The 11,452-nt window shown below is 47.8% G+C and overlaps 1 protein-coding gene across 1 annotated transcript; it reads right to left on the reverse strand.

Annotated features, from left to right (window-relative positions):
* Positions 1 to 8,462: 8,462 nt before the first annotated feature.
* Positions 8,463 to 10,772, reverse strand: LOC120849521 (piggyBac transposable element-derived protein 2-like). Its single transcript, XM_042291297.1, has 2 exons — positions 10,644 to 10,772; positions 8,463 to 10,497 (listed from the first exon to the last, which is right to left on the reverse strand). The coding sequence occupies exon 2, from the start codon at positions 10,495 to 10,497 to the stop codon at positions 8,638 to 8,640; it is 1,860 nt and encodes a 619-aa protein (XP_042147231.1). The 5' UTR covers positions 10,644 to 10,772; the 3' UTR covers positions 8,463 to 8,637.
* Between the last annotated feature and the right edge of the window lie 680 nt (positions 10,773 to 11,452).

Genomic DNA, 11,452 nt, shown 5'->3' on the forward strand with positions numbered 1-11,452 from the left:
AAATGAGCTTATCGTCTCATTTGTCTAACAAATATTGAATATAAAATAATAATGAAAGTTTTGGCCAGGCGGTTACTAATAGTTATTCGAGATGCGGTTGATCTCCAACAGACGTGTGAAATAAAAGGGCGTTCGATTGTGATCGATACTTATGTCGCTAGGAGTGTGCTCGAATGTTTTATTGTATGTATCGTGCAGCATGCAGTACTCCAGAATGACCTGGAAAAAGCTTTTGACCGGGTTTTACACGAGCTTCTTTTTAATGTATTTGATCATATAAACGTAGGTTTTGTCATTCTTGAGGGCGTACGTATGGCGTATAAATGGTGTGCCACTAACCTTATTGTAAACAAATCAGTCTGTAAGCGCGTTCCAGTCCAGTTTTCTGTGCGCCAATGGTGTCCTCTGCCCCCCCCCCCCCCCCCTCTCCTTTTTCTTTCCTGCATTTTTATTTAATATTTTTCTAGGAACATTCTATATAGCCCATTCATTCGGGGTTTTCCACTGCGGTCGAGCGAGTTGGGTGTATCTTCATATGCAGATGACATCGCCATGTTTTCTGTGGGTAGTAACGGCATCAGCGAGTCTGAGAAAGTTGTTAAACTTTTATTGCAAACAAAAAGGCAGCTCGGTAAACTGGCAGAAATGTCTTGGTCTCTGGCATGGTGGAATGGACTCAGCGCCCACTCTATTTCAACACTGGGTAACAACGTTTAACAACAAACAGTACATACAGTACTAATCACACTTGTTCATAACACGCGTGAGCGCGTGGCTTTCTCCTGCGAGCACTCGACTGGTGGAAATCGCGGCATCTAAATTAGTCTCGCGGACGTGCTCGCGGAGCACCATGGAACAGACCGTTTGACGGATATCCCGCCAGGTCTATCGGGGGCACCGAACACTGGCGACTGCTGTCAGGCTCTTCACAAAAAGCATAAAGCCCTGTCAAAAGAAAACAAAACTAAAGCCCGCGGGTTTAGCAACAATGTCACCATAAAGAAAGAATAAGATTGCAGTGCTTGGCCTTTAAAATTATTCACCAAAACTCTTATCAAACCGGCGTAGTGTGTGTGGGCGGCAACCGATGGGCTGTTCCATGATGCCCCATGTAACTAGGTTGGTTGCCGCGATCACCTCCAGTCGGGCGCTCCACGGAGAAAGCCGCACGCTCCCGCGGTACGGAGGAGTGTGATTAGCGCTGTGCCTGGGTGCTTCGTTAGAAAATTACCCCGATAGAGGGCCCTATTGGAGAAGACAGACTGTAGGGCTGCGAGACAAAGCTGAGAGATGGAAGGGCAAGAACTTGTCGATGTTTGCAGGAGCTACGGTATGCAACTTGTTTTTTGTCTATCTACTTCAAGCGTTGCGCTGCTCACGCGTTAACGTACAAAAACATGCATAAAGTCCTCGCCGTCTTTTTTTTTTTTTTTTGGGGGGGGGGGTTGATTTTGAGCGGACTAGCCGAACGAATCTCTTTCAGCGTGTCTAACCCGGTGGCCTGTCCGAAGGTTTGGAAGTAACGCGCAAGAAATGCGGGCCGGAGCGGGCCGGAGCGGGCCGGAGTCGCACACTTCCACAATGATTTTGGATGACCGTGATTGAAACATCACGTGTACCCTATTTTCAGTCACCGAGAGTTACTCCGACGCAGTTATTAATTTCGTTCCTCGCGACCACCACCACGGTATTATTTCCGGCTTCTGTTTGGCCACATTCGAATTTGTGAAGACGCCCAGGAACATGCCCAGCCCGCTTTCGGCCAATGGCGCCTCCTGATTTGTCTCCCATACTTCCCAATGAATGGCCAAACTCTGTACATATACGGCACTGCACTGCCGATGCGCCGGTGTCGGCACCTGTCGTGATCTACACCACACGCCTCACGCGAGCCGCTCCGGTCCCATCATTACCCTGTATTCTAGTACAGTGTAGAATATGGTTGCTAGTCCAGCAGTTACGATACGACGGCGTAGTCTCGAGCATTTTTCTACCAAAGAGGTCGGCACCTCAGCGAATCCGAGTAGCTTACGCGAAGCGTAGACTAAACGAGGTAAGGACTTCCAGTTGATCGTTGCGCGAAAGATGCAATTAGAATTGCGTCTGCTCGTTTTATTGCGTCACAGCTTAACCAACCAATAAGATTCAGCAGCGGCGATCAGCTACATGTTTTTTTTTATTTTATTTTATTACATTTAGTGTCGCTCTGAGAACAATTTAGATTATCCAAAAATAAACTACGCTAAAAAAAGCATTGACTTTTTTTTTTTACCGTTTCAGTTTTTCTTTAAACGTGGCGTCAAATTCGTTAGTGCACAAGGTGCATGCATCGTGCAGCCCTTGAAAGAAAATCGCGGTTGTGCACTTCAGTCTAACTTCAGTGGCCCACTCCGTTAGAATACAAGCGCGAGCATGTGGCCCTGAACGGTGCTTGCACTGCACGAACACACGTGCTTAGCAGGGACGCTGAAAGCCCGGAGCTCGCTCTGGTAGCTTCTGCCACGCTCACTCTTAAAGAGGCCCTGCAATCCTATTTAAGCGTCTATCTTTTTTGCGGTTTCCACGTCTCGTGTTGTTCGGGCAACCCAGTGGGCACGGAGAGAGTAACTAAATATCAGTGCGTCATATTTTAACCGGACGACGCGGAAACCTCCTCCTCCTACGGGGGCGCCCCGTGGTGTCCAACGCGCGCGGCATGTGACGAAATCGTGACGTTGTTGGTATTGGTCAGGTGAGAAGAGAGAGCTGCCCCGTTCCCGGGCAGCTCTCTTTCCTCGGCCTCACCTCCTTTCCACGTCTTCCCTTCCCCTCCCCAGATTCCTCAGTCAACGCGGTCCGCGGTTGCGGGAAAAGGGGGGGACAGAGGACAAGGACGTCATGAAGGAGGTCTTTTTTGCTTGTTTTTGTAATTTTTATATGCGTCTAAATTTTAGAATAAAGCGAATTTCGAGAAAACGAAAAGTTCACCAAGTTACTACGCTCAGTGCGCTCAGGTTAGGTGCAAATTAAAAAACAACAAAAAGTCGTTGCAGGATCCCTTTAAAGTGAAACGGAATATAAAGACCTTTCCAAAAGAAAGGGCTCATGGCCGGTTTCATTTTCAGTGTTCGTGTTCACGGCGCGTGATTTGTTCGCTTTCCGAAGCGACGAAGATGCCCGTGCCGGGCTGAGGAGATCGCACGCTGGGCGGATGACTTGTAAATATTGCGGTGGTGTATGCACGTTTCCACTGTTCCCAAAAATCGCAGTCCACGCGCGCTAAATCACAGTCCAGCCAGCGCTCGCTCGCAATTGCGGCCAGCCAGAAAGCGCGCATAACGCACAAACACCGCAATGAACGCGCCCTCATACGCTTTTATGGAGAGGTGTATGCAGAAAGCGAATGGCGGTGGAGCGCCCGCTTGTCACGCGTGTCTTGTGCGTTCGCAAAACCATGGTCGGCAGCACTTTAAGAAACGCGAAGCGTTGGTTTTATCAAGGGGCTTTGTTTACACTCGGAAACTGGCAGCATGCTGCAGACACAGCATGCCGTGTAGCTTAGGGCCCCAGGGTCCTAAGCTATACACGGCGGGACCAAGCGGCACCAAGTGACCGCTGCATCGAAGCCGGTTAGTCAGCGCCGAGCCTCTCACTAACCAACCTGTCCCTTGGTCCCGATTGGTCCCTCCGTCTAGTTCAGGGCCCTTGATGTTCCTTTCCAGTGGCACGCTGGCTTTGACAGATCTTTCCTTTTCTATGAGAAGCTAGTCAGGAGGTTGTTCGCGCCGTCGAATCGTTAAATGCGTACATTTGTTCCTCTGTGCAACGTCACCACGCAGCAACAAGCAATACATTTTGTGTTACCACGGCCATTGCTGCGATAGTGCTGGAAAGGAACGATGTTTTGTTCCTTTACTGAGCAAGAATGTCTACCGTATTTACTCGAGTAATAGCCCCACTATTTATGAACAAGGCCCTTGCGTCTACTATCCCGCAAAGCACATATTCAGCCAATCATCGCGTTGCGCAGAAATAACATATCGAATAACTAGATCAAGAACATGGGTCTCCATACAAATGCAACCTTCACAGATGGTATCTTCGCGCGAAGACATTATCTCTGTCTTGTAAACAACTGGAATCATGTTGTCGGTCGTCTATCCGTGTGCTCCGCGAAAAAGCGAACCCTCAGGTTTTTTTCTTAAACAGTGCGGCTATCATGCGAGTAAATACGGTAATATGCAAAACTGTTCTAACAAAAGGCTACGGGGCGGTGCCATTTTTCTATTCCTGAGTGTGGATGGAGCGGGTTTTGATTGTTTTCCTAAACGACGAACACGCACGTGCTGAGCCGCCGATTCGTAAACATCGAAACATTTTGTGGCATTTCAGGGGAACCCTCGCAGGCCTTTGATCGGCGTCCCAGGTGCCTGAACGCTGATAAAATTTAATACGAACGAATAACTTTCATTAACCTTTGTTAAAATTATCTGAGTATGAATACTTCAGAAAAATAAATCGAATTAACTTACCTTAAATTCAAGTTCTTCGACATTGTGTTTTCAAATTAGAAGAATAAAATCGCTAATGTTCGCTTACAATCTGAAAGATAATTCAAAACATCGCATTTCTGCTGTATCGCTGCATCGAATTCAAAGTAAAAACAACGCTCCCGGTGAGAATCTGCATTAGCTCCTCCTAAAACTTAAACGATCGAAGATGTTATTTACCTCATTCTTCACAAGACACGAAAAGCATTCAAACGCGTGAGAACCATAGCAACCTGGACTCGCGAAACGTGCATAATTAAGAGCTGAAAAAAACGTATCCAGAAATGGACGACACTCCAAATCCGGCCAATCAGCGATGGCCCGAGGGGGAAAACACCGGGAGTGACGCAACTAGTGTTAGTTTGCGAGAGGGCGGGCGAAGATCAAGTAATGAGCCTCACTATGCAGAAATCACGATGTCCCACTCAGTGTACTCGCCCCCGCGTGTCCCGAATCGCTATTGTATCGGTAACGAGCAACCCCACCTTTCCCGCCTGCTTCTCTTTCTCTCTTCTCATTCACTCTCTTTCACATTCCAGCTTTACAGAGGTTGCCTATGATTGGCTGAGTGGGAAAGTGGGAAGCTTTGTGTTGCGGAAGCAAACATACAGAGAAGTGCCCAATCATGCATGAGCACGTCTGCTTTACGGTTCGTTAGTTACGCGACCAACCGTCAGTTCGTGTTTAGCTTCCAGTCGCGACCAACGTGAGCTTGCTCAGCGAAGGCTTCGGTATAAAATGTCACTACACGCAGGGTAATGACGTCATATGGTTGGTATAATGTGATTCTGAGCACGGCCGTACTGGATCGCTCGCAGTCTTACGGCGTCTCCATGAGGCGTGGAAACACCTATATGTTTCCGAAGTGGCACTGTCAAGTGGTAGGCTTCAAGCGCCAATGGGCGGCCGGGAGCTGCGCCACACCGCGGCTGTATAATGTGTCACTTTGCTAAACTCGGGGACAACTTTCCGCAGCTATGCATGCAATCCAAGGAACGGGAGCAAGCGCTTGAGCGCTGATCAAACCTGTGCACGCGTGACCCGGCGCCCGAAAGCGTGACCAACACCTGCATTTTCCTATGAATTCGCCGGAAAGTATCGGCGATCACCCCTCACTGGGGCTTTTATGGTTGATGACAATAGCGTATACGCTTATATTTTCCGGTGAATTAGGGGCATGTGGCAGGATTCATGTTCATCAGCTCGGACAGCTTCACCGACATTCGCCGCGAATGTTTCTGGAATCTTTACGATGATATGTAATCTCAATGACGCTCAGTAGAAGAAGGAAGAAACCAGCTCTCGATGTGTACGAGCGAGTCGGCGATGGTCTATACACTATAAAACATAAAGTCCGTGACCTCAGTTTTCTGCAGAACACCGGTACACCCAATCACGGCTAACATTAGAAGATTCCCAATGATTTTCGAAGCTCAGAACGCAGCTAGATCCGAAAAATGCGATAGGACAAGGGCCAATGAGCAAATGAGATCCCGCGTTCATCGTTCTTGTGGGCATTTCATTTTAACGGCCTTCACGTATTCTGAGCACCCCCGTTCGCTGTGTTAGCTTCTGTCGTCTGTCGTGGTTGGGTGCCCCGTATTCTGCGTGGAAAGCAGACTCCCAGACTTTTTCTTTAGACAGTCCCACCTCGTGCCACTACATAAACGCGTCGCAAACAAACATACGCCAGTACTACACACGTACAAATAGAAACCTTAGCGCAGTGGTTCTCAAGTGGGGGTCCGCGAAGGCAATCTAAGGGTCCTTGAAGCACTGCCTCATCAAGTAAGCTCGGCAATAAAAGTCGTATTGTTTTCAGATTAAGGAGAAACTTTCCAATTTTCGGGTGAGTTTTCCCGTGTGTATGTCGACCACAGAAGTATACTTCACACTAGCCATTAGTTGCATTCATTTATTAAATAATATTCAAAATTAACCTATACCTCTCCCTTCACCTCACCACGAACAGGGTACCCCATCATCTCCGCCGATCCACAAAGGGTCCACGAAACATCAATGGTTGAGAACCACTGCCCTAGCGTATCAGCAATACAGCCCAGCAGCTACGCACAGAGCCCAACGTGAAGACTGAGTTTCCCTCCGGAAAGCAACGTCGAACAAGCGCGTCTAACGCGCCGCGTTCTTCTACTGTCACAAAGTTCAGCTCGGAGAGTCAGCAACTAAAGTCCCGGATGGCAACAGAAGCAACGCCTAAAGGGAAGCCCAACACCGCCGCCCGCCGGAACCCGGATGATCATTAGTCAATTTAGTGCGCCATGAAACAGAGGGACGCACATAACGCACCATGCCCCAAGCTACATCTGCAAACAGCGCGTCAAAACAACGATAAAAGTGGCGGTGACAAAGAAAAACCAAACATTCGCGGAGGGAGGGGACAGAGGCCGGGAAGGGCGAAAGCAGCGCTCGATGGAACAAAAAAAAAAGAAAAGAGAAAGCCGGAGAGGACTGAAAACGAAGGGAGAGGCTGGAGAGGTGGTGCTGGAAACCGGGGCTCCCTCCACCTTTCCTTCTTTTTTCTTGCCCGTGCCGCGCAAATTGGCCAAATTTATCGAGAGACACGTCATGACGCGACGACTCTCGCTAAAAGTGCACTTGCTTCATTCTCCCGCAATCTTCCTTTCTTTTTTCCATTTCGCGCGTTTAATTTAGCGTTTATTCCTTGCTTCCTCGGTAGCTTATTTTCGTCTTCTTTTACATCTTATTTTTAGAGTCGACAGTGAGTTGTTCGCTTTCACTTGATCGTTTCTATGCGCGTGTTCGTGTTCGCGCTTTGTTTTTTAAACCTTGAGCGTTTGAAGAAAATAAGAAGGAACGTTGGATGGCTGTGAAAACACGACAAGCGGCGGTTTTGGGATGGTGCTGAAGAGTGCATGTTTTCACTCAATGGAGAAGGGTTGCCTTGGTATAGTCGATGGCTTGCCAATTTCGACTTGTGCGAAGCTTAAGGGAATCATTATTGTTGTATAGATGGCTTCCCTGTATTGTCAGTTTTGTGCCCTCACCATTATACAGCGGAAAGAGACTACTTCCAAAAGTCCCTGCATGCAACACTGCGCGCGTTGCATTATGAGACCTCTTTGGCCATAAAGAAGAGTGGCATCGTTTCGATTTCGATTGCCCTGTTCATGAGCTAGCGCATCTCAGTACAGCATAAAAATAAAGTTTGCGCCCGCTTGCATTGCACCTATTCATTTTCGTGAAAGACCCCGTTGAAACACGCATCTCCAGCGGCCGTAAGAACCTGCCTAGACTTATGGGGCGTTCACACTGGAAGCGGATCCGCAACCGCGAAGCAGCTGGGATCGCGCGATTAGAGCGCGATTGGAGCGCGTTTTTACCAACCGCTTCAGGACCAATTTCTCTCAACCGCTTTGCGAACCGCGAAGCGGCAACCAATCGCAACGCGCCGCTGGCGTGACGTCGGTGGCTTTTAAAACAAGATGGCACCCTTCGCCGGTGAGACATCCTAGGCTCTGTAGTTCTAGCGTTGCAGAAGACCATCCAACGAAGAAACGTGATGTTCAGATCCGTCACTTTAATCAATCGCGAAAATAATTGATTCGTAAACTTAAGGGGCTTCGCTCCAGTGCTTTGGTTCGGGTAAGCTAGTTCGTTTATCATTCGGGGTGCCAAAGCTCGTCACTGCGCTGCCTTGTTCGTCATTGCCCGTAGAACATCAAAACCCGCGCTTGTTGGAACAAAATGACAGCTTTAGTACCCACAAGGGCAGTCGCGTGAACTACAGAAGGCTTTCGACACCGTACATGACCGACCGGAAAGGCGATACAGACGTCCACGGAGCTGGAAGTGTACCTGCGCTAACTCGACCTGTAACGTTTCTACCACCAGAAAAAAAAAATAAAGCAGACGATGCATAGGTAAGCGAAATGGCATTGATTTGAGCTTAATGTTAACCCTTTATTGGTCACAGATGTTTCCATGATGAGAAAAAATTTATTAGACAACGTTTTGTGGTTAAAATGGCGCAATCATGCCGATGAAAAATAATGTCTAGCAAGAGTCACAACATTTGTCCAGTTCCAGATCTGTATCCCAGTGGATACATTGCCTTTTAAGGTAACCCTTACAGCCCACGAGTGTGGAAGCTCCAGAAACAGTTCCTTCGTTCCGTGAAGCACAGGAGCATGTCACATTTCGTGCACTTTACACGTGTTTGCCCGGTGGAACAATACCGGCACCTGGCTTTTGTGCCGAAAGAAGGCCAGTGTCCAATAGTGTCATATCTCACGTCGTCAGCTGGCCTTGAAGCCTTTGCCTTGCGGATCTTTTTTTGTGGAACCTCATCAAAAGATGGTCTACCTCTTTTTCTCTTTCCTGCTTTTAGAAGGGATTCACCGACAGCCACTCGAAAGTCATTCAGTGCAAGTGCCGGTTGATTCAGAAGAATGCGACAGTCACGGCGATAGAGCAACCAGGCATTGTTGATAGATATATCAAGCAACTGTGCAAACAACTTCAAATAGTATCTTTTTGATTTCAAAGGTGTTCTGTAAAGCTCAATTAGCATATCAGCGAGGTCTACGCCTCCCATGTGGTTGTTGTACTCCAGTACAATTCGAGGGCATGGTACTGCAACTTTCTTTGATTCCTCCTTCGAGAAGCGCTTGACAGTACCTTCTGGCTGAACGCCAACAAAGTTGCTAGCAAGGTTCACAACTTTATTGTCAACCCATTTGATGATGGTGACACCTGAGGTCTTCTCTGGCTTTTGATCATAATGTCCACGGCCTTTCTTCAAAAGGGCCTTGTCCTCTAGAAGGGGACATCCACGCATTCTTGGAGATCGTATAGTGCCCAGTGACACCGTTCCAAATGTCTCTTTCAGATATTTTATGAGCTCAATACTGCAGAAAAAGTTATCAAAGAACACAGCGCTTTCTTCTGGGTTCTGGAGAGTCCTGCAGAGGTATACAACAACCTTTCCTCCAAGACCGAGGGCCTCCTCCTCCGCACTGAATGTCACATGAGAAAATGTGTCAGCTCCAGCATATGGCAGGATGTCGTAAACCATGCCTGATACGCCTGCACGCACAAATAGCTTGTAGCCCCATTTATCTGGTTTATTCTTCATATACTGCCGCAGCTTCCCAGCTCGTTTGCCTTTGTAAGGCACCACCATCTCGTCGATGGATTGTTGTTTTTCCTCTTCAACCTTCCTGAAGTTCCCACGAAGTAGTTCAAAGGCAGGCCGTATTTTTGTAAACTTGTCCGTTGCGTCTTCTGTCGAAGTGAAGTGTACTAGTCTTCGGAGCTTCTTGAAGCGTTTTACAGGCATTACGTCCGCCATGAGAGGGTATCGGAGGCGGTCCGACCAGTAGTCGGAAAGCGCAGGCATCTTCACAACGCCCATTAGCACTAAAATGCCCAAGAATTGTTCAATCTCAGCAGCAGATGTGTTGACTGAGGCGCCTTCAGTTCGTACCGAATATAGATTCGTCTCATTTGCGATGAGCTCGATGAATGCACTGTCAAAAAATAGCTTGAAGTAGCTAACCGGAGCTTTGACTTCTCCCTGACCATATTGCTCACTTAAAAAATGCCGGGAATAGTCCACATCTCTTGACTCCCATGCAAGTGCCAGGGGCCTCTTCTGCTTTTTGGAACGTGCGAAAGAACGAGGAGCTTTAGTGTTACAAAGGTCAGCTACGTCAGCCGAAGCGCTAGGTGTAGCAGCATGGGATGTTGATGGCTGTTCTGACGGCAGATCAGTGTCGCTGTCTACTGGTGATGGGCTCTCTGCACGCAAGTGCTCTTTCCGCCAACTCTTGCAGGGCACATAGTCCTCGTCACTATCCCCACTGTGGATTGGGTCATCATCATCAGATGAGGCGATGTCAGAAATCATGCCATTTTCGGGTATAAGGGCCCGCACGCTGCGGTCTCGTTGTCTTGCACAGTAGAATGTGCTTGGGCGCAGCTCCATCTGACAATTAAACAAAGAAAAAAAAAAGCTTACGCTTTCCAACAATAGGCATCTCTGAATGGGCAATGTATCCCCACAGATACATTGATGTTTGGCATGCAATTTTTATAAATCTATTCAAGAAAATGTAAAATTAAGTCACTCACCTTTTTGTTTGTCGCCCAGCTGTGCCTTTCACACAGTGATCTCCCAACAACGTGATGAACAGGCAATACAAGGAACGCAAATTTACCGCGTGACTGCCAGACTAAAGCACACCGGTGCCTGGCCCATACCACAGTGAAATCATAACCAGTGGTCCCACTCAAGGCCACTTCCGGTAATCGCGCATACACAGCGCTCCTCAAGCCGGATGGCGACAACTGAAGTTGTAAAACAAAAAAAAACAAAAAAAAGAGGGTAAAAAAGAATCGCAATTGACTAAATTGAGTGCATTAATGTTAATATGTTTAGAAAAAATAATAAGCTAGATAATAATGATAAACCAACATGGAAAGAAAAAATCGAGCAGTTACCGTTAGCTTCAAAAAGTTCATTGCCCTAACCGAAGCCGCCGAAGCCATGTTTTTAAACGTCGCCGGTCGCGTTGTCGGTGTTGCTGTTCTGCGAATTTCTCTTTCCTAGTACATTTCCCTTTCGGTTGGATCCTCGCTTGGCGTTTTAATGTCACGTGAGTTACCGAATCACGCTATGAATGTGTTCTAAATGGGCCTGCTCAGGCAAGAAGCCAAAACGCCGGGGACTCACTTCGCCGTTCGCGATTCTGGGATTCCGCTTCAAGTTCGTTGCTGGTGAGTGCAAACATTTTAAAGTGCTCGTGCTGTCCTTCGCGTCAGGCCATGGCACGATCGTCTTTTCTCCAACGCAGTGTATGTGACTCGGTTAATTTCTCAGTCGTATGTACGTCGGACGTGACTTGTAAAACGGTCAAACGTAATGAATTGCTTGTTCACGC

Source organism: Ixodes scapularis, unplaced genomic scaffold, assembly GCF_016920785.2.
Source record: "Ixodes scapularis isolate PalLabHiFi unplaced genomic scaffold, ASM1692078v2 PGA_scaffold2__306_contigs__length_199485367, whole genome shotgun sequence".
NCBI classification, from domain to species: Eukaryota; Metazoa; Arthropoda; class Arachnida; order Ixodida; family Ixodidae; genus Ixodes; species Ixodes scapularis.